The sequence below is a fragment of the Sceloporus occidentalis genome, unplaced genomic scaffold (genome assembly GCF_023333645.1).
Source record: "Sceloporus occidentalis isolate IW3139 unplaced genomic scaffold, rSceOcc1.0.p SCAF_6, whole genome shotgun sequence".
NCBI classification, from domain to species: Eukaryota; Metazoa; Chordata; class Lepidosauria; order Squamata; family Phrynosomatidae; genus Sceloporus; species Sceloporus occidentalis.
In genome coordinates, this window is record NW_028316986.1 from 65,290,568 (window position 1) to 65,313,858 (window position 23,291).

At 40.4% G+C, this 23,291-nt stretch overlaps 1 protein-coding gene across 5 annotated transcripts in view; it reads left to right on the forward strand.

Moving 5' to 3' along the window:
- The window catches only part of ARID4B (AT-rich interaction domain 4B), a 107,564-nt gene that overhangs the window by 33,660 nt on the left and 50,613 nt on the right, over positions 1–23,291 (forward strand). For all 5 annotated transcript variants that reach the window (XM_089529886.1, XM_089529888.1, XM_089529889.1 and 2 more), the window contains 7 exons: positions 4,230–4,340; positions 6,630–6,695; positions 11,228–11,318; positions 14,123–14,202; positions 17,743–17,834; positions 20,821–20,959; positions 22,838–22,917. In XM_089529886.1, the coding sequence (XP_089386012.1) occupies positions 4,230–4,340; positions 6,630–6,695; positions 11,228–11,318; positions 14,123–14,202; positions 17,743–17,834; positions 20,821–20,959; positions 22,838–22,917 (659 nt within the window). The remainder of the gene's footprint in view (positions 1–4,229; positions 4,341–6,629; positions 6,696–11,227; positions 11,319–14,122; positions 14,203–17,742; positions 17,835–20,820; positions 20,960–22,837; positions 22,918–23,291) is intronic.

Genomic DNA, 23,291 nt, shown 5'->3' on the forward strand with positions numbered 1-23,291 from the left:
TCCCTTCAAATATTTAAACAGGGCTATATGTCACCACTGTTTCTTTAAAGTATTCTTCTACACCAGTAACTTCTATAAAGTCTTACTCCAGAAAAGAGGTGTGCTCTCAGAAACAGAGACTCCAAATGGAGTCTGGTATGTTCTCACATACTGTTACTTATGCTGTGATAAATGTTAGCCAAAAGTTAGACTCTAAAGCACGGCTGGGAATCCATCTGAGGATTTCATCATTTACAATGAATTTCTTGGATACAGAGAAGCATATAAATATAACAGGTCATTCAGCACCAAGGTATGCTAATGGTATAGTTGCCCAGTAACAATTGCTTAGTGCTGGATGATATACATGACAAATGATGAGCATTGAATAATGGCTGGAAAATGAATAAATGAATGTTATTGAGGTCAAATGTTTATTTTGAGTAATGTCATAACTTTTCTTTCAAAAGTGTGTACATGAGACATAAGGTCAAAACAGATGGCCCTGAAGTGGCGTCTTGAAGCTGTTCCTCCCAAAGATGGATTGGGGCTGTGGTAACCACATGCTGTGGCCCCAATCCGCCTTCAATTTGGCTGAAAAGGGAGTGGCAAAGATCCATTCATCCTTTGGGTGGCAAAAAGACAGCTTTTGCTGCCCAGCCGTGGCCCCATGGTGGCTTCAAGCTGCTCTGATGGCATGCTGCATATAAACGCCACGCTTTGAAGCCGTCCATGTCTGGGCAGCCGCCCAGCTTCTGGGTGGCTTCAAGGCGTCGTCATGACGTGCGGCATCTAAACGTTGTGCGCTGATGACACCCTGAAGGGGGGCGTATTTGGGCCATCTGTTCCGGCCCATAGTTTTAAAATCTGTTAGATTCCATTAGGAGTAATCTAAAAATTCATTTTGTGAATATCTAAAATCTGTTAAATTTCCTTGTAGTACAATTGTCCCTCCTCATTTGCGGACTTAACATTCACGTTTTTGATTATTCGTGAATGTTAAACCTGCTGGTGCGCACTCCTCCTCTTCTTCCCTCTCCTGCCTTTTTCCATTTGGGAAAAACTCCAGAAGGGAGGGAGCAGCCAGGAAGAGTGTGCGCTTGTGCCTCTTCCCCCATGCTCCCATTCCTTTTACTGACTTCCCAAAGCCAGTTAAAGGCAGAGGAGGGCAGGGGAAAGAGCGGAGCAGGCACATACCTGTTCCTTTCCCCCTTCCTCTGCCTTTTACTGGCTCCCGGAGCCAGTTAAAGGCAGGAGAAGATGGGGGAAGAGCCTGGCCTCTCCCATGTGTCAGAAAGCCATCCCAGGCATTGGAGGGGAGGTGGGAGGGGTTCACCTTTGCAGATTTTCCACATTCACGTGGGCCTTGTTCCCCTAACTCCAAGGACATAGCCAGGATTTTGGGAAGGGGGGGGTCAAGACTAAGTGCCACCATTTTGAGAGGCTAAGAGCCCCCCCCCCCAAGACACAAAAAGAGGGTCGAGCGTTTACCCTCGACACCTTGATGGCACCACTTTAACTTCCGTTATGGCTTCGTGCAATGGAATCTTGGGAACTATAGTTGAGTCATCTGTCAGGTGCCAAAACAAACTACAAATCCCAGCATTTCACAACATGGAGCCAAGGGCAGTTAAAGTGGCATCAAACTGGATTATTTTTTCAGTGCAGATGCAAACTGAGTCCTTCCTCTGAAGGTGTTTACATCAGATAAATTCAGCTCGATAAAGCAAAGTGCAGCTGCTCGAGCAATGAGCGGCAGCCACTCTGTTCATGCTCAGAGACACTCTGCTCATGCTTTGAGACACTGTATTCCAACATCTGAGCTGAGCTACAAACCCAGGCTGCATCCACACATTTTATTCCCACTTCCAAGAGGGATTTTTAATTTTGAGAGACACACACACACACACACACACACACACACACACACACACACCTTTTAATTCCAAGACCTATCTATCTATCTATCTATCTATTATCTATCTATCTATCTATCTACCATAATTTTTAATTCCAAGCCATTATACGTTCCTTTCTTTTTATATTAAACAAACCCCTTTAAGAGAATCCTATTTTGGGAGAAAGGCAGGGTATAAAATCAATCAATAAAAAATTATAGTGCAATAGTCCATCAGTGCATGGCTTACATTATAAGACTTTATACCTTTATACATTTAAAAACTATTAAAATCACAGTAGGCTCAGAGTGCTACAGAATCATGGAATCATAGAGTTAGAAGAGACCCCTAGAAGGGCCATCCAGTCCAACCCATTCTGCCATGCAGGAACTCCCAGTCAAAGCATCCTCAACAAATTATGTAATGGAGGTGTCCATCTACATTGTAGAAAGATATACTATAGATTAATGCTATGGAAAATCACCACCTTGAGTCTGTATATTGGGAGAAAGGCGGGATATAAGAAAATAACAACAACAACAATTTCTGGGTATTGTAGTTTTGTGAGACATTTAGCCTTCTTTGTCAGAGAGCTCTGGTGGCACAACATACTACAAATCGCAGGATTTTCCATAGCATTAAAGCAGTGTCGAACTGGATTATTTCTGCAGTGTGCAGCCTTATTAAACTGCAGTTCCCATCAGTCTGTGGTGCTGCTGGATGATGGGGCCTGCAGTCTAGCATTGCCTGGAGCAGGGCCATAGGACTCCATAGCCACGATTCATCATCTTAGATTGATTCCATATATTAATTAATTAATCATAAAAACATAGAGTTAGAAGAGACCCCACGAAGGGCCATCCAGTCCAACCCCATTCTGCCATGCAGGAACTCTCCATCAAAGCATCCCAATTGACATGCTGAAAAAGGGCCAGCTAACTGTATTTTATTCTATTTGTCTTTTAAAAAAGAGAAAAAAGGCTGGAAGGAAGCCTCTTGCCTTTTTGCATCACAGACCCACCTCTTTTTTGTTGTTGCAAAAATCCAGAAATGACTGTTTTTGAAAACATGAGTCCATTCTCAGGAGAAATGTCCAGAGTAGAGTCTGAGTCTCCTTTCTTTGGACTTCCAAAACCCCAAACTGACCCTGAGAGCATCTGGTCTGACCCCCAACTCAAGGAAACTTGGAAATCCTGAAGGTTTAGATCAATTACTGAATTATTGAATTATACAAGGCATAGTGGTCTCAGGGTTTTGCTGAAGCTCAGTATGCAGAAGCACAACATTATTTTAAAAATATTGTGCATTAAATTACCTTCAGTCTATGTCTATGAGATGCATATGAAACATACATGGATCCCATCTCCCAGTATATCCCAGTAGACATACTGTATATAAATATACCAAAATCTGAAAAAATCCAAAATCCAAAATACATCTAATCCTCAGCATTTTGGGTAAGGGATATTATTATTATTATTATTATTATTATTATTATTATTATAGTATATTGTACATGGATATAACAGCTAAAAGTTAGAAGTCACCTTTTCTTTCTTTTATATTTCCTTTTAGAAGCTTCCTTCCTTCCTTTTTTCTTTCTTCCTTTCTCCCTCTTCCTCCCTTTCTTTTCCTTCTTTTCTTCAGTTCTCCCTCCCTCTTATTCTTCCTTCCTTTTTTCCCTTCCTTCCCTTCTTCTTCCTTCTTCTGCAAAAGCACAAGGGAGGAAGGGGGAGGAGGAGGAGGAGGAGTGGAAGCCGGACTCTGAAGGAAACGAAAGCGAAAGGAGTCACAGGGACTCCCTCTCTCTCTCTCTCTCTCTCTCTCTGAGCTTGCAACTGGCGTTCAAGCTCCTTCCTCCTCCCTCCCCCCTCCATTAAAGCCACGGAGCAGAGGGAAAAGGGGAACTTTTGTTTTGTCTTTCCTCTGTTCCCTCGCCGTGGTTTTAATGGAGGGGAGGGGGGAGGAAGGAGCTTGAACGCCCCCAGGGCCTGATGGGGGGGTCCCGACCCCCCCCCCCGGCTACGTCCTTGCTAACTCCCACAAATATGGATGAGTGTAATCCAAAAATTCATTTTGTGAATGTATATTCATTATTCTTCTGTATGTGTGTTTGAATTGTTTTAACTTGATAAAGATTAGTAGTTAGTTTATTTTCACTTATTGTAGTTGCAAAAGTGAGAGTAACTTGAGCCAAGAATAATTTTTTATATTTAAGTTAATATTTGTTGCCTCATTTTGATAAATGTGATATTTCCTCTTTTTAAAAGATTATCTGTATGTATACATTCATGTGTGCAAATATGTCTAGAAGGGTTGTTATAAATGTTTTCCTTTTCCCTCCTCTTCTAGGCCCTTGATGAGCCTCCATATTTGACAGTGGGCACTGATGTGAGTGCAAAATATAGAGGGGCCTTCTGTGAGGCCAAGATCAAGACAGCCAAAAGACTAGTTAAAGTCAAGGTATGTATCCTTGTATGTACTATTGTGTATAACTGTGTGGGGAATGTTATTGAGATTTTACCGGACTGTTAACACACATCAGCGTTAGCCAGTAAAGCCAGTGGTGAAGGATGGTGGAACTGTAGTTCAGTAACATCTGGAGGACCACATGTTTCCCATCCCTCAAATATATGTGTATTGATCTCACAGTGTAGATTTTTTCAAGCAAATTGAAGACTTCCTTCCCTAAGAGGGAATGATCAGCTTTAATTCCCTTCAAGTAAATTTGTTGGGGATATATTTATTAGCTATGATAATATTGAGTATAAGCAGCACCAGCATAGCATTACTGTTGTTTTTTTGAAACAGTAACTAAAAATATAGAAGTGGCTTAATTATTTATTACTCCTTAAGAGTATTAAGACTACTGATATAAAGATATTGGAAATAAAGAATATGGAAAAATTAAGGGAGCATAATGGATCAATTACATGTGGTTTCATTTCTATCTAAAAGCAACCAAACTAATTGTGATCTTGGCATCTCATTTGCAGTTCCTTGCATAAATACATGTTCTTGCACAGATTCCATTCATTTCAGGGAGGCCTAGACATCCCCCCCACCCCAGACTTATTTTGTTAATACGAATTTATAATATTTTGTGAGCTTTTTGTACTGGAACTATTTGCATTTACCTGCAAGTGATACCAGGACTGTAATCATAGTTAGGAAGAGAGAAAACATACATCAATTAATCAGTGTGATCAATTCATTAATCCTTTTTGTAAATATATAACTAACCATCAAATTATAAATTTACCACAAAATTGAACCATAAGAATGTGCTTGAGATGAGATTCCCTCCTATCCCAGTTGATCTCAGCTGTTGTGTATTTTAAAATTTTAAAAAATTTAGTTGATCCAAGAAAAGTATTTCTGTTCTGTGGATTTTGAATTACTATATTTTGCTGCATGGCCAATACGGCAATTCTTGGAGGAGATATATATATATATATATATATATATATATATATATATATATATATATATATATATATTAAACTAGAGATTACTACAATTCAGCCACCATTTCCATGAAAGCATCTTGGTTTCACTGCATGTTCTTTACTAAGTATGGGAAGGGAGAGATTGTGTGTGTGTGTGTGTGTATTACATAATTAAAAAGAAATGTCTTAGGGATAAAACAGATTACATGATGCATGCCTCCAAAACAGATTACATGATGCTGCGCTCTGGTCCTTTGAGCTGGAGCAAAAAGGAGCTTGGATAATCTGACTCTTGTTGGCCCCTATTTGCGCAGCCCACCTTGGGAGTGGGCTGTGTGGTTAGCGTGGTTTGGAGCGGCTTCTGGCTGGAGTGGATTCAGGCCACTCTTTCTCGCTTGTCTGCTCTGACCCTTTCTCCATCAAGTAAGTGTTGGAAATAGGCATGGGTCCCTCACCCATATCACTTTAAGTGAGGGATTCAAGGTTCCTGTCTGGCTGTCAGATAATCTCTTTCTGTTTAGAGGTGCCTCTGGTCACCTGGATTTCCAAATCATGACCAGCAGTACAGCTCAAACAGGCAGTTAGAATCATCATTCCACTTAAGCACTCTGAAGTACTTGATTCTCAAGATACATAATATGGAATAAAGAACAAGCATTGTGTTTGTCTTTTAGGCTAGTTTCTTCATAGATATACATATAAACATTTCCCTCAGGGAGGAACATAAACTTTTCAATGTCTGTGAGAATTGGGAGATGTTCAGTTTGATTCTACCTTTTTATAGCTGTTCATTTGGGTGCAATTTTAGAACTTTCCTGTAAACCATACTCAGGATTTCAGGTGGGTAATAAGAAGCTTGGCATTTGCTATTAGAGATGTCTAGGATTATTATTATTAACCTTTATTTATAAAGCGCTGTAAATTTAATGGATAGGCAAAGAAGTTGGTGCTATCAGCCAATTGTTATTCAAGAGTACATTTGGAAAAGCTAATCGCCAACATAGTCAGAGTGTAATCCATAGATATAATTGCCTCATGGTATTTTCCACAAAATATCACCTGCATTGAGATTATAGAATTATAGAGTTGTAAGAGACTACAAGGGCCTTCCAGTTCAAACCACTGTAAGTACTGTTTCTATATTATATATGTATAGTATTATTTGTTTAAGCATTTGAGTTAGATAGTTATTTGATAGCTATTGGCATAGTCTTCAGCTATTATAGACTTCTGACATTCAAGATCAGAAATATGATAGCTATACTTACATTGTCTTTATTGTTCTTTGAAATTTGTTTTCTAGGTAACTTTCAAACATGATTCTTCCACTGTGGAAGTTCAAGATGATCACATAAAAGGTCCTTTAAAGGTAATGTATTTTAATATTTGCAGGAAAAGGTTTATTTATAATAAAGTATATTACATACTTAACTGTTGAACAATTTAATGACCCAGCATCAAAAGTAATTTCTGAGGCACAAGAAATTATTTAGTATTCAAGCTGGATAAAATGTAGTTTATACATTGTTAGAGCTAGATTAAAATATTTTGAACTGTTAAATTGAGGAACTGGTACCTTATCTGGTGCACTGCATGTGTAATCAGAGTAGATATGGATTGTGATCTAAAGGACAACAGACAATGTTCTGACGGTGCACCAAAACTTTTCTGGCCTTCCTCTTCCATTGCATGATCTTAACATTTCCTTTTACTGCCCCCCCCCAAAAAATACTCCTGAGGGTGGGGGAATAGCACAGAAAGTTGTGAAGGTTTGTGTGTGCGTGCATGCGTGCGTGCATGCATGTTGGAAATCACCCACATGCTCCATTATACATATGTGGAAGTGCATTTCACTTATGCCTGGGGTGCTTTCAATCCCAGGTAGTGGCATCTATAATGTGTTGCCATTCTGGTAACTATGCCTTGAGGAGAAAGGTTTAGGCAGTAAGTGGCCTACCCATACCAACCCGTAGACCACAGGCCAAATGTGGCCCTTGGTAGTTTTTGGTGTGGTCTGCTGAAGGTGCCCAAACAATGATCCTGTGCGTCTCTTCTCCCTCACAAATACACAACCGCCTCCCCACCTTGCTGATTGGTGTTTTTTTCAGTGCCAGTCTCTGTTTCATTGCCACCTTCTAGCACTTATAGGTATGGTTAGAAATTCTCCTTCTGTTATTCCATATTCAGCAGCAGCATCTGGCAGGCTGCCCATTCCACTGCAATTAAAGAGAACCATTAAAAAAACAGTGTTAGATTGGGAGTGTTTAGTGGCAGTCTCTTTCCCAACTGAAGACACCAAATGGATAATTTCTGTTACAAATCTTTTTTGTAATATTTTTCAATTTGCTTATGTGTGCATGTTGTAAGGTGGGTTGGTTTCTTTATGTATCAAAGAAAGTATTTGCAAGCGCAAGATGCCTCCAAACAAATCACCACTTGATGTATCCACTTGATTTTACTAAAATGATGTGTCTCTAGCTGTTTTGCTATGTTGGTAATTAACTCATCAGTGGTCTGCCTAACAATTCAAAGTACACATTACAGAAATGTAGAAAACATTGAGTAGTAACTAATGTATTTTGATTGCCATTAAAATATATGATTGCAGAAACATATGTATATTTTCAATTATAAGTCGATCTCATGTATAAGTTGAGGGCAGGTTTAGGGGCAAAAATATCACCTGTGGATCAGTTGAGGGTAAAACTCTGCACCCTTCTTCCCCTTTGCAGCCTGGATGTACCCTCGGGAGACAGTCGGGGTGGGGATGAGGTTTCAGGGATGAGTGCTTACCTTCTCTCCTCCCCATCCTGGCTGTTTTCCGTGGGACAGCCAGGATGGTGGTGAGGCTTGTGGAGCAAGTGCTTGCCTTGCCACCTCCTCCCCACACTGGCTGTCTCCCGAGAGACAGCCAGGCTGGGGATGAGGTTTGAAGGGCAAGCTCTTGCCCAGCCTCCTCCTCTGCAGCTTGGAGCCCTGGTGGCGCAGTGGTTAAATGCCTGTACTGCAGCCACTCACTCAAAACCACAAGGTTGCTAGTTCAAGACCAACAAAAGGGCTCAAGCTCGACTCAAGCTTGCATCCTTCTGAGGTCGCTAAAATGAGTACCCAGATTGTTGGGGGCAAATTAGCTTACAGTTGTAAACCGCTTAGACTTGCTTAGGTGGTATGAAGCGGTATATAAATGAAGCTTGTTTGTTTGTTTGGCGGCCCCTTTGGGAGACAGCTGGGCTGGGGAAGAGAGTGTTACTGTATTGACCTGGTACCGTATTGACCCGTGTATAAGTCAATTCAGGTTTTTGGGGTCAATTTTTTGGTCAAGATTTTTCAACTTATACACGAGTATATATAGTAGTTTCCCTTTTTTCTCTCTACAATATTAATTGCTCCTTTTCTGTGACCTCTACAGAGAGTATAAGAGTGCAGACTACAAAGAGGAAACAGTATAGTTAATAGCAGGAGGAAAAGAAAATTTGAAATGGAATATTGAAACAAAAGGTTTAAAATAAGTGAGCTCTGTCAAATATCTGAAACAGCTTTTATAATAGTTAGAGGTTTCCTTTTCCTCTAATCTTCTTTAAGATACAAAGGAGTTGAAACAACAGTGCATAATACCGTAGTTCAGACATTTAGGGCACAGAACAAAAAAAGTTTGCCTGGTTTTTGTTTTAGACATACTACTGAACAACTTTGACCATCAGCTCTTGTTCACCATCTACTGGCAGTAAGGAAGTACTAAGGAGGCTTATCAATGTATCTGACAAGTTTTTTGGGGTGCATTTTTGGATTAAAGCTGTGAGCCTGGCTTTTGAATATAATTTGAGCACGTTGTCCTATAAAAACCACACAGTGTTTCTACGCAAAATTCTGAATTCCTTCTGGCATAGTACAAAATGTTGTGGTGCTGTTTGTAAACTACTAGCACTCAGACTAAATTTGTTAACTTTGAAATATTAACATTAATTTTGAAATATTAATATTAATTATTCTGTTCACTGTGATGTGTCTGTGGCAAGATATTTTATGAGTGATTACATTGATGATTTTATTCTTTAGTTGAAAAAAAAAGATAATGCACAATAGAAATAAAATTTATGGCTTCCACACATGTCTGAATTGTTATATTTACATGTTTACTTAGGCAGGTGTCAATAGTGTATGGCAGATTCCATCAATCATAGTGATATTGGTGCATCTCTTCTTATGGGATGCTTCTCTGAGATTCTTGATGGGGGGGGGGTGTCTCTATGTTCCAGAAAGCACATTTATCCCAGAATATATATTTTTGAAGACCTGAAAACAAAATATCTCTCAGGAGTATGGGCTATATAGAATGATATATTATGTGCATATATGAATTGTCTGTGTGTGCACACACAGACACATACAGTGGTACCCCGGGTTACGAATTTAATCCGTTCCGCGGCGCCGTTCGTAACCCGAAAAGCCTTCGCAAGCCGAAATGCCATAGGCGCTAGCGCTAAAAGCCGCGATTTCGTGCGAAATAGCGCCGAAAAGCACCAAAAAATTATTTTTCGTAAGCCGAAAAAAAAAACGTAACCCGGAACAGTTTTTTTCTTTGGGATTTTTTCGTATCCCGGGAATTTCGTAAGGCGGTGCTTTCGTATCCCGGGGTACCACTGTACAGTGATTTCTCCAAATCTTGGATACAGTGTAAGCTAGAATTGCAACCTCAATAGTAGAGGAGGGAACCTCTTGCCCACAGCCTAATCTGCCCATTAAGGGTTGTCATCTATAAACGATAAACTCTTCTGATTTCCATAGCCACCATCCCTATAAAGGGGAAGGAAGCGCCACTATCTCTGAGCAGAGATTGGAAATAACAATAGGGATTCTACTGTGCCTGCAAGGAAATTCTTGTTCTCACTGGTATCTCTGATAGGAGATACTGGGGACCCCTTGTTCCATTGTTATCCAGCACTTCCAGGAAGCATCTTTAGTTTGAGTCCGAGACTGAAATGGTTCTTATAAATGCCAGATGAGAATGGATTACTCTTCCTTCCCCGTGAAGGGAAAGAAGAAAGGGAACAACCCTGCAAGTTCTTAGTCACTGCTACCTGGAGTTACTTGCTGAGAATGGATCTTTGCTTCTGCTTCCTCCCCTCATGGAGAGGAGTGTGGAGGAGCAATGCAAAACACTTCCAGCCAGCAGTTCAAGGGGCTCTCTGAAATGCTATGTTTTGCACCCTTCCCTTTCTGGGCAAGAAAAAGGATCAAAGTCTGATTCCTGGTTGGTTAACGCTCCATCCTGGGCTTTGTCTGGGAACCTACTGATGTCAGGGAATGCTTTCATGTCATTAGCCCTTACGTTTCAACTGGGACCTAAGTATACTCGGTGGGTGGGTGCTCTCTCTCTCTCTCTCTCTCTCTCTCTCTCTCTCTCTCTCTCTCACACACACACACACACACACACACACACACACACACACACACTTTACCCGCCCTTATGTTCCCAAAATGTCCTTCTGAAGGTCAGGAGATGGTCACCTGCTTTAGTGTACCATTAGTGTCTGCAACTAGAAAAGAAAGTTGTTTTTCCTCTTACTTGTGGAAATGCATATCAGAGGCTACCCTTTTTAAAAATCTGTATATTTAAAATATTGCCATGTGCTGCGGCCTTTTAAAAAAAAAACTATAAAAAAGTCTGCAGCGTGGCAACATTTTGAATATACAGTTATTTAAATAGTGTCATCTCTGATATGTAAGTTGGAGCCCTTTGTTGTATTATCTTCTTTCAAAACTCTAGTCACATGCTTATATAGTTGGGGAGCAACTAGGCTGGTTGGTGAGAACCAAATTAAATCAAATAAAAGTAAGGTTTGTAATATTTCCTAATTGAATATCTCCTTGAAATTTTTCTAAGTGGCTTTTATGTTTTAGGTTGGAACTGTGGTGGAAGTTAAGAATCCAGATGGAACTTACCAAGAGGCTGTCATCAACAAATTAACAGATGCTAGTTGGTACACTGTAGGTAAGGAGAAAAACTGCATTTTTCATAAGTCCAAAAATTAAGTCATTAAAATGTATTTTCTTTCTACAATAATAGTGAAATAAAGTGTAATTCTTTTATATTTATTAAGCGCTTTCTTGGCCTAAAATATTACTTTAATGAAATGTATGTTTAGCTATTTTAGAATATTATTGGACCAAAGCTACTTAACAATGTACAAGAAGAGGCATAGTATAGCAATGACAACAAGAAGAAAATATTTAAAGATGGCAGCAGAAGAATGTCTGAAAAACAAGAGGGGGAAAAGCTATAGGAAGGATAAAACTGGAGTTGGAAACATTTTGGGGCATTAGGTTAGAGTAAAATAATCTCAAATGAGAATTTGATTTCAATTTCCATAGGTTAATGTCCAATTTAAAGCTTTTAATTCATGACATTTTATGAAGACTTCAAGTACATTTAAAGATTTGCACTAGTACAATGGGTCATCCTTTTAGTATATTTGTCCTTTTTTGAATGATAAATGAAGCTTGATGCCCTGACCAATATTTAGGTAACTTCACTGTGTCCAAGAGTCATATTTTTGTTCTTCTGGGGGCTGCACAGGCTACCAAAAATGCCAAAAATGCCAAAAAAAAAAAAAAAAAAAGTTAAGAAGTGCATTTTGAGAGAATGGCCATCTTTTCTCTCTCTCTCTCTCTCTCTCTCTCTCTCTCTCACACACACACACACACACACACACACTCTTTAAGAACTACTGTTCCAGTGTTTTTAAGTACTTTATTACTATGTAATATAAATATTGGTGAGATGCTGTAAATCAGTGGTTCCCAACCTTCCTAATGCCGCGACCCTTTAATACAGTTCCTCATGCTGTGGTGACCCAAACCCATGAAATTATTTTCATTGCTACTACATAACTGTAATTTAATAGGTGTTTTCCAATGGTCTTAGGCAACCCCCATGAAAGGGTAATTTGACCCCCAAAGGGGTCCCGACCCACAGGTTGGAAACCACTGCTGTAAATCCTTTGCATGAGCAGAATGCATGTCTTGGTACACATTGATTTGCAGCTGATTCTTGCCTTTTGGACAAATCCATGTGTCAAATCCCAGTCAAATGGGTCTCTGATTGCCATGGCTTGTTTTTGTGGAAACTTGCTGGGATGGTGGTAAAGAAACCAATACAAATATAATGTTGTTAAAACATAACTAAAAACAATGTTTAAAATGATTTAGAACACCTATTTTTAAAAGTTAAGAAGATAAGAAACAATACAGCCCTTTCTTAAAAGCGTGTCACATATTGAAAGCTGGCCAGACTAAGGAAGGTTTTGCCTTTGAATGGACAAAAAGAAGGTTATCATTCTAGCCTTCTAAGGATGGGTATTTCAGAGCAATTGCATTCTTAGTGTATTAGACATCTGGTACAGACCATTTTTAATACTTCTCCTTCCTATAACAAAATTATTTTCAGCAATAATTATGAAATGAAACAGTAATACAAGAAAGAAACACAGACAGTGAAAAGAAGTTAAAAGTTGGGAGAATCTGCTGAATCTGGAACTCCCCCCCCCCCGGGCCCCCTTTAAAAAGCAAACCCCTTTCTTTCTCTTAAATATATACATACAGCCATAAGTTTGCATTCACTTGTCAGGTCAGTTTAGTGTCATTACCAAGAAACAATTTGCAACTTTCTGTCAAGTCTGACACTTTCCCCAGTCTCCTAAAAGTGTGTGTGTGCAAAGGGGAGAGAGAGTGATGACGAATGCTTGGCAGAAGATGTTATCTGGATTAGGATGTGAATAAAGAGATTTGGCTTACTTTCTGGTCACCCCACCCCCACCTAGTAATTAATACCACTTCTGTTCCTTTCTTGACCAGAGAGCACCCAGCATTTCCTACTGTGGGGTAATTTAAGTTTCCTAAGGCTTCAGCTTTCTGAAGGAAACAAAAATATTTAAATATCAAAAATACCAAAGCCAAGCCTGTTCTAGCTTTAAATTAGCAGAGTAGCAGAAATGTGTTCTTGTCTAACTATGGCCCCATAGAGTCAAGCCAAAATAAAGCTGCTACGGGTCACTTAGGAGGTATGCTGTTTAAATGATGCATGCGTACCAAGAGTCTGGAAGCTGTGCCAAATCTGTACTCCAGTGCTTAGGACTCGGTCATGGTTTTGGCGCAGCTTCCGGACATACATCATTTAAACATCATACCTCCAAAGTGACCAGAAGCAGATTTATTTTGGCCTGTCTGTATGGGGCCTATGATTCCCTAAGAACTGAGATTGAATGAAAAACAACAAACATGTAGCTTGTAGTTTAAAACAAAAGTTTACTATTGAGTTTCATCTATGTATACATAAAAGGCTATACCCTAATGTAGCTAGTGAATAGTTCTGCTAAAGAGAAGTATTTATCTCGCCATCTTTCTAAAGAAAGTTGAGAGAGTAGGAAGATGGAAACACAACAGCTTAGTTGAAAATCTTTGAAAGAATGTCTGTTAGTCCCAAAGTGGGAGTGACCTAATGGTTAGTTTGGATGAGAGAGAGAGGGAGGGAGGAGTTTGCATGCAGGAAATCCCTATCTATTTAAGGAGGGGGAAAGTAAATGCAAAAATCTTCCAACAACTCCTCACCTCCTCCACCCCCCAACTCCGGCACACTGGACTTGCAGAAGATACTTGACCTAAAGCCATTTGAAGCTTCCTTTGGAATGTTAACTTCCTATGGAGGCTTAATTATAAGGCGACTTAATTTTATATTATTATTATTAGGTAAATTCTAAGGGTACGGTGACTTTAATTTGTGTTTGTTTTTGGTTACAGTATTTGATGATGGAGATGAGAAAACTCTGAGACGTTCTTCACTTTGCCTGAAAGGAGAGAGACATTTTGCTGAAAGTGAAGTAAGTATTTGTGATTAAATGAGACATGTCTTAAGTTTGTAGATCCAGCTTTTCTAGATTGAGTTGGGTGCTGTCAAAATTTTGTGCATTGTCAGTAAAGTAAGCAAATGATTACTAGAATGAAAAATATGGACAGTTGTAACACTGCTCTTCTGAAAAGAATGGACTAAGAAACCACTAATTCAACATCCTACTAAATTTGCTTTCATTTAGTGACAATAATAATGTGTTTTAAAAGTACAGAGACACTCTAATTGAAAACATTAACTATAGCTGAATCGTGTGACTGCATTTCTTGTTATTGTTGCTGTGTGCCTTCAAGTCACTTTGACTTATGATGACCATCATCATCATCATCATTATTATTATTATATTTATTTATATCCCACCCTTTCCACAAAACTGGGACTCAGAGCAACAAGAAAAACCCTATGGGTTTTTTTTGGGGGGGCAAGATTTGTTCAGAGGAGTTTTGCCTTTGCTCCCCTCTGAGTCTTAGCTAATGTGATTTGCCCAAGATCACCCAGAGAATTTCCATGGCCAAAAAGGCAATTTGACTTTGATCGCCAGAGTTGTAGTTCAATACTCAAACCACGCCTGGCTCATGACTGAGTGTCTAGCAGATCAAAATAATTGGCAATAAATACAATTGATTGATTGGCTGTGAAAAAGAATAATTATATTTACTTGAATTATTGATTGAGGTCAGCTTTTTGTTTGATTCTTAAAATCCATTCTCCCTACATTTTGATGTCTGTGTAGCAGAATGATAACATGGTAAGTATAGCATGTGCTTGTCTATAAGTCAAAAACCTTATGCCAGAAAGAGACCCCAAAAACCTGGATTGACTTATACATAGGTCAGTACAGTAATACTTTTGAAAAATAGCAGCAGCAGCAGCTCTTTAAAATTTCTGTGCCGCAGTGGGGGTACAGGAAGGTCCTAAGAGAAGTGCTGAGCCCCCCTCTGCCATGGTAGGGAAATCCCAAAGGGTCATGGCCATGACCATGGCAGGTAGAGTAACAGGGCAGTGCTTTTTTTAAAAATAATAAGCAAGAGCAAGGAAATTCCTTGGCTGGGAAGGCTTTGGGATTTCCCTGCCAAAGCAGGGAGAGTGGAAGGGTTCAGTGCTTGTTTGGTATTTCCATAACACTGAGGAGAAGAGATTAGATAGGGCCCGAAGAAGTTGAAAAAAGTCCTGACTACTCTCCCTGCTATGGCTGTGGCTCTTTGGTGTTTCCCTGTTGGGGCAGGGATATTAAAAGGGGCCAGGAGAGTCTGAAAACAGCCTCTGTCCCCTCTACTCTATTTGCCACTGAGGCAGCTCACTTTGAGAGCTTTGACTGTCCATGGAGGAACCTAAAAGGAGCACTGACCATGCTCTACTCTCTCCAGCAGGCTTTTGGTATACCTGGGTGGGAAAATGGTGGTGGCAGCCGGGGCAGCTGGGGCCTTGAAGGTCTCTGGTGCTTTCTCTTCCCCATGGGATGGATCTGATGAGCCATATGCCAAGCCCCGAAGTTTTAGCCTTGACATATCCATGGGTCATATAAAAATCTATAATTTTGGCCCGTAAACCTGCCCTTGACTTTTACAGGAGGTCAACCTATGCGTGAGTTTATACAGTATATTATATTAATATATTAATTTTCAGCTGAGTCTTAATACCACATGTTGATAGCTCTTTATAAAAGCATAACATATGTAAACAATTGAGAACTAGAGTTGAAATCTTTCCTTCACAATCCAATTTTATACATATACAATTAGAAATATGTCCCTCTAGGTAAAGGATTTCAGCCTTATTCTGATCTCAGATGCAAACTCTGCAATTTAGGTGATGTTTTCCTTTTACATTTTGGGATTTTTGCCCTTTAAACGGGGGGGGGGGGGGGGTCTGTCGTCCATTAACCAAACAGAGAAGCTGTTAATTTATGGCTTCTCAAAGATGGCTTCTTGGATGTTTTGCATCTTAGGCACTTCTGCAAACTTGGGCATATTTTGCTTCCTTAGTCATTCCACTTGCTTATTCTTAGTGCTGTTGCAGGGAGCAGCTGCTATTCCATTGAAAGCAGAGCTTGACTTTGGGGAAGTAGTTAAATCAGGGGTCGGCAACCTCTGGCCCGCGGGCCGGATGCGGCCCGTGGAGGCCTTACCGCCGCCCCCTGCCTGCCCCTGCTGCCGCCGCCGCTGCCGACTGCAGCTTTTGCCGCTCCCGGTCGCCGCCATTTTTTTTCAAAATGGAGGCGCCAAGAGGTGAAGTCTCGCACGATCACAAATAAGGTTGCGTGAGACTTCGGCGGGCTCTGAGAGGCCCGCTGTGGCCACCGGAGCCCTCGAACAGGGAGAGGCCCGATGCCGTCGCTGGCGCCCTCCAAGAGGGCCCCGGCAACGGCAAAAGGGCCTCCCAGAGGCCTGCTGCCGCCACCAGAGCCCTCTTGGAGGGCCCCAGTGACAGAAAAGGGACCGGCAAAGAGGAGGAGGCCTCCAGCGCTGGCGGCCCCCACCGGCTTTTTTGCCGGCCTCTGACGGGGCCTGGGGCCCCATTAGGGGCTGGCAAAGAGGGGGAGGCCTCTAGCGCTGGCAGCCCCCACTGGCTTTTTTGCCGGCTTTTCACAGGGCCTGGGGCCCCATCAGGGGCCGGCAAAGATGAGGAGGCCCGGCCCCCGGAGGGTGGAAGCTCCACCCCAGCACGCGGCCCCGCCCCCAGAGGGTGGAAGCTCCACCCCCCGGCTTCGGCCCCCCAGTCGCCTGAGGGACAGCAACCCGGCCCCCGGCTCAAAAAGGTTGCCTACCCCTGAGTTAAATGGAGCGGGGCAAGAGCAGGAAACAGGAATAGCTCTGGTTACACATTTGTTTCCAAGCTGTTAGAGATTTTGGAAAACAGTGAGCTGAACTTGTGAATAGGCTGTGTTTGGGAAAGTACCCCTGTAATTTCCAGTGCTCTGGAAGACTGCCTAAACATTCAGATGTTCCACTCAGTTGAAAATAGAAAGTGGAGGGTGGGGATGAAGAAATTAAGCAGCATCTTTGAGACTAACTGATTTGTTTTGCCAGGAGTATGCATGAGTGTCAGTCCACTTTTCCAGTTGCACTGATCCATACTTCTGAAGAGGTAGATTGATAGCCATCAAGCCTTCTGCTAACACAAATCCTTCTCAAAGGGGCTGCTTGAGTCTTGCATTCTAGCCCCCTTTTCCATTTTATACTGAAGCGTATTGACAGGGCTATACCTTTGAAAATGACCCAGATGAAAAATATGCCTTAGGTGCCATAGATATTTCCTTGGGTCAAGAGTACTGGTGGCAGGGGTGTCATAGTACCTGCCTGTAAACTCAGAAGGACTTAGATCTGAATAGATTATAGGATCTCACAGAACCTGTGGAGATGCTGCTTCTTGACCTATATAAATTAAAGTGTTTTGCCACTAGTTCTCAGTTGCTTCTGGCCTTTCTCTGCTGGTATTCTGCTTTGTGAGCTGCAAGTTTTGTATGTCAGTTTCACAGGTTTCCTTTTTAATACATGTAATGCTTTTACAGACACTTGATCAGCTTCCTCTTACCAACCCTGAACATTTTGGGACTCCTGTCATAGGAAAGAAAACAAACAGAGGAAGGAGATCTAATCATATGTAAGTTTTTATTTTCTCTAATTTATTGTTATCTTAATTTTTAGCAGAATATTTGAAGTTGCTTTTTAGAAGTTGTGTTTCATTCAGCTTTGTGCCAGAAGTGCTGCTGAGAAGTCCATTTGGTCAGTGTCAGCAGAGCACAAGAGGGTTTTGTTTTGTTTGTATTGGGCTGGTTGGGAATAGATTGCCTGAGATTGACAAGGGATGAGGCCTACTGAATCTGATAAAAGGCCCATCTGGTTCAGTATTCTGTTTCCCACAGTGGACAGACCAGGGCTAAAAAATATAGATTTTTGAACTACTAACTTGCCAGTGCAGGATGGGAAATTCAGGGAGTTGTAGCTGGAAGAAACCTATTTCCCCAAAATTTGGCAATACACATTTTTCTGGGAAGAAGCCCACAGGTAGAGCAAAAAGGCAACTCATCTTACTATTTCTGCCCTTCAACTTTGAGACTGATAAATATTTCCTGCACCTATTTGTTTGCCATCTGAATCTGTTTCTATAATTAAATCCTGTTATAGCAAATTCTAAAAATTAGCTAGGCATATATGAAGATTTTTTAAAATCAGATCCACATATCAGATCTATTTCCAGTCAATTTTAGTAGGCAACACAATTTTTTTGTATTGTGAGTGAGAATTGCACAGGAGGCTGTGAAATGCAAGTTAATCTTTATATTTATTAGTGGGTACAACTGAGCTATCCAGGTTTTACATGCACAAGAAACATCTAGAATGGGTTGGAACCTCAGCCCAGTTTTGAAGATCCAACTCTGGTCTTCTGAGCTTTCCACAATAGATATATTTCCTGAAAGGATACATTCTTTTTGCTGTGGCACCATCTTCCACCATATGGTAGCTTCCAGGCTTCCTACCTCATAAGCTGAAATATGCTGGTATCTTTGTCTCATCTTTTTTGCCTGTGGCTTTCATGCAGCCCACCGCACCCCACTGTAAAATGTTTGAGTTTAGAGGCTCTCTAGGGGGTCACTTTGACCAAGCCTTTGCTATTTCCCAACATATTTTAGGTTGCGCAGCTTTAAAAAAAACATACACAAATAATCTCCATGTAATGTTATTGAAAAATGGACTCTCTGGCTAGGAGGGCATTGTAGGAATAGTTCGTCTAGTGAGTGTTAGGGGCTTTTCTAAGCCTTTTTTTTAAATGTGGGATATCAGGTGGGAAGTACCTCCCAGCTCTTTGCAAGTTGTCTACACCTCATCTGGAAGTTTGGATTTAAGTCTTATTTAACTATGTTTTTTGTTGCCTCAAACCAGGGGTAGGTAAAGTGCAGCCCTTCACATGTTGCTGGAGTGCAAGTCCTTGTACTCTAGCCACTATAGACCCTGGTGAGGAACATTGGGGATTACAATTCAACAGCATTTGAGAGTCTCACTTTGTCATCTCTTTTTAAATCAAATAACCAAAAATGACAGATGTGGGTTGAAATCCTGTATTCAGAGCACAGTGTGAACATTCTGTCGGCAGAACTACAGTATGTATATTCTCTCAACCCACTATATATGCATGTATATGCAATTCACTGTTTAGCCACTTCACCCCACCCCCATGCAGTGGCTGGTGGAGAGCAGAGGAACTGGAAAAGCATGTGGCTATGTCCTCATAAAGATCCTCCAGGGGTCCTTCCCTAATCTCCATCAGCTACTGAATGGCCATGGGGAGGGTCTGCACAGCTACTGTAAATAGTGAGTCCTGGGACACATTTGCTCATTACAAAGGTAAGAAAAGAAATTGATCTGCCGTGACCAAAGTAGACATATACAGTGCGCCCACGTTCTAGGTGGGCATGCTTTACGCGGACTTGAGCATATGCGCTCAAGCTGCGGGGAGCATGCATGGTGCAAGGGGTGGTGCGTCCCATTCCAATGAATGGGGCGCACACCCATGGCGTCCCGGGTGCTCCTGCACCTCCGCACACGAGCCACATTCAAATGAATGGACTCCAGCATAGGCGGAATTTGCCTTACACGGGGGGGAGGGCGGAACGGATCCCCGTGTAAGGCAAGGGCCCACTGTACATGTGTATGTTGGACTTAGACTTCTGTATATTACAAACAAGATGGTAGCCATGCTGTGGTCTGCATTTTCATTTTTCAAACATTGAAAGAGATGTGTGCACCCAAGTGTAATGACAAAACATAGGTTAAATTACTTTTACTTACTTGTGTGTATGTATGTAGCAAAATGCTATTGAAAAAATATTCAAGTTTCTTTGCAATGCAGATAAGAAACACTGACACATTCAAATTAACATTTACTCTCAGTTCAACCCTAACCAGATTTCTAAACTATATACAGATTGAATATCCCTTAGCTTGAATTCCAAAATCTGAAATACTCCAAAATCCAAAATTGTCCACATTAGTGACTGAGATAGGGACACTTTTGCTCTCTGATGGTTACTTGTGCACAAACTTTGTTTTGTGCACACAATTATTTAAAAAATATTATATTTAAAATTGCTAGCAGGCTATGTGTACAAGGAATATACAAAACTTAAATGAATTTCATGTTTAGATTTGAGTCTCACCTCCCAGATATCTCATTATGTATATGCAAATATTTCAAAATCTGAAACCCAAAACACTTCTGGTTCCAAACATTTTGGATAAGAGAGGCTCAACTTGTAGTAGGCACTAAAAACACATCTCTTCTGGCAGGCATACCCCCTTGATCTTCTATAAATATCTGAAGAAAACTTAACCTCAGGAAAAATAAGAAAATCTTACTACAGGATGCAATGTGGTTTTAATATTGTATTGTTATATTTTGATATTACATGATTTTAAATTGTTTTTAAATTGTAAATTTAGACATTTTGTTGTTGAAATACTGTTGTAATCCCGCTTCGATCCGTTGAGAGAGGCAGGAAAATAGAAATAAAAATTATTATTATTATTATTATTAGTAGTAGTAGTAGTATAGTTGGAGTGCTTGAAACTCTTTTCTTTCTTTTTTTCAGCCCAGAAGAAGAATCTTCTTCATCCTCAAGTGATGAAGATGAAGATGACAGAAAACAAACCGATGAACTGTTAGGAAAAGTGGTATGCGTTGACTGTGTTAGTGTTGATAAAAAGAAAAATCTCTGGTTCCCTGCTTTGGTAAGTGTTTTTGATACTGCTTAAAGGATTTTTAAAAAATACGAATATAGGACAAAGGCAAAAAGCTGTCGCATTCATCTGATATTATGGCACAAAATATCATATATTGGTGGAAAAAACATATCTGGAAGTGTAGTACCTCTGGATACCATGCTGGGGAACAAACAATAATTATCTTTATGCCTGCTAGTCAATGTTAGAAACAGGATCATGAACTAGATGGACTGTTGTTCTAATCTTGCAGGGTTCTTCTTATATTCTTAGCTGTTGCATAGCAGCAAGAGAAAGACTCAGTAGTAGAGGATGGAGGATGTCAAATCAGTATTTTGTATATAACAAGAACTGGAAAGAAGTAACTATGGGAAGAGGACAAATGGAAGTCAGCAAACAAGAACTAAGCAAAACCTATTTGCTATACTTGTCTGAGCACCTTAGTGTTTAGTAATGATGCTCAGTAATCAGTACAATCAGTGACTGAATTGTTGTAAGCTTTCTCCTGAATTGTGAAATAGAATTGTGAAAAGTATAAAAAAAATTACTTGGATGTGTACTGGAAGTAGGTTTCAGAAAGATCAAACTCCTAATGTTCTACACGTGGCATAATATGGAATATGGATGGCTATCTAAAAGACCACCTCCTCTCACATGAGTCTATCAAGAATTTAAGATCTTCAGTGGAGGCCCTGAGAGGATAGGGTGGTGAGTTCATGAGTCAGTACTTTCTTTGTAGTAGTGGAACTCCTTCCAAGGGACATCCATTGAGTTTTGGGTGGACAACCAAAATGACATTATTCTGAAACACCTTCAGTTAGGCTTAAATCTGGCTTTCAAGATTTTTATCTGTTTTATTGTATGTTGTTTGGGACCTTGGTGGGAAGAAAGATGATCAATAAAAGAAAGAAAGAAAGAAAGAAAGAAAGAAAGAAAGAAAAATAAAATATTTAACTTGGCCAGATGAACATAATAATCATGACTGAAAGCAGACTTAAGTAAATTGTGATCTTACAAGCGAGGCACTAACTTGCCATTATTTCTGGCCATAACTGACTGCTCCATTTTCTAAGTCTTTCAGAAAATGGTTAAGATTGGTGTCCCATGTTTTGATTTGGAAAAGCAGAAGCAGAAAGAAGCTTCTGTCTTCTCTCATTTTTCACAAGGCACTGACTGGAAAAGGGAGAATCCATATGAAGGAATGTTACTTCTTTCCTTCTCTTGAAATCTAGTGTAAATTGAGATGAGAGTACTCTGTCAAGACCTTTGTGTATGCATGTCTAGGAATAGGATGTTTTTTCTCTCACTTAGTGCAGGACATTCAAGAAGGCAGGAGCAATGTGAATCCCATCCCTCTTGCGGCTTCTTGAAAAATAAGAAATCAGTTTTCTGTCAAAAGGCTCAGAAGTGGAATTGTGCTTTTCATGCATGTCACAGTATAAGAACCTTGCCATCTGTGGGAGAACTAACCAAATTTGTGGACTCTGGGCAGTGAAAATAAGTGACAAAATAGACCCCACCACTTTGGAGCAGTATCCTGCCACCGCTTTCCTTGCCAGATCAGGGCTGCAGCCACCGCATGCTGCAGCCCTGATCCAGCGCTTTGCCAGCGCTACAAAGAACGGCAAAAAGGAGTTCTTGCTGCTGTGGTGGCAACTTTTCGGCACTCCTTTGGCATAGCGTGTCTAAATGCTACGCTAGTGGAGCACCATAAAGCCCCCTGACATGCGGTTGGGTGTGCGGTGTGACACCGGTGTCAGTGTGTGCAGCGAAACTTCATGTTGGCATGTCAAGCTGGTCTGTTTAGTCCCTAAGTTGTGAAGTCTTTTGCCTAAATTTTTGCTGCCATTCTGAAATAGTTTAAATATCCCTTTTGTTTTTGTCCAGGTGGTTTGTCCAGACTGTAGTGATGAAATTGCAGTAAAAAAGGACAATGTTCTTGTTCGTTCTTTCAAGGATGGCAAATTGTGAGTGGAAATCCTCTTCCTAAGTAATATTTGTGTTACTGATTTGTAAAAATTTGTAGCTGTGGTCAGCAGATCTGACTGTTGCTGTTTCATATATACTAATGTTAGTTATTTATCTGCTCTCCACTTCTCATCTTATTCATGTCAGTATGGCACAGAATGGTTATAATACATATTAAACAATTTTGTGATATTACTTTGAATGAATGGATTAGCTATTTATTTTGTAAGTCAGTTTTATGCTAGACCATAAAAAGAGAGTGCTTTTGCATTAATTAACATAGTTTGGTATATTATATATGACCACACACTACTTCAGATGGTCTCAAAATGGCCAAATCAGTGGGCCACAATGCAACTTTTTTCATTTTAAT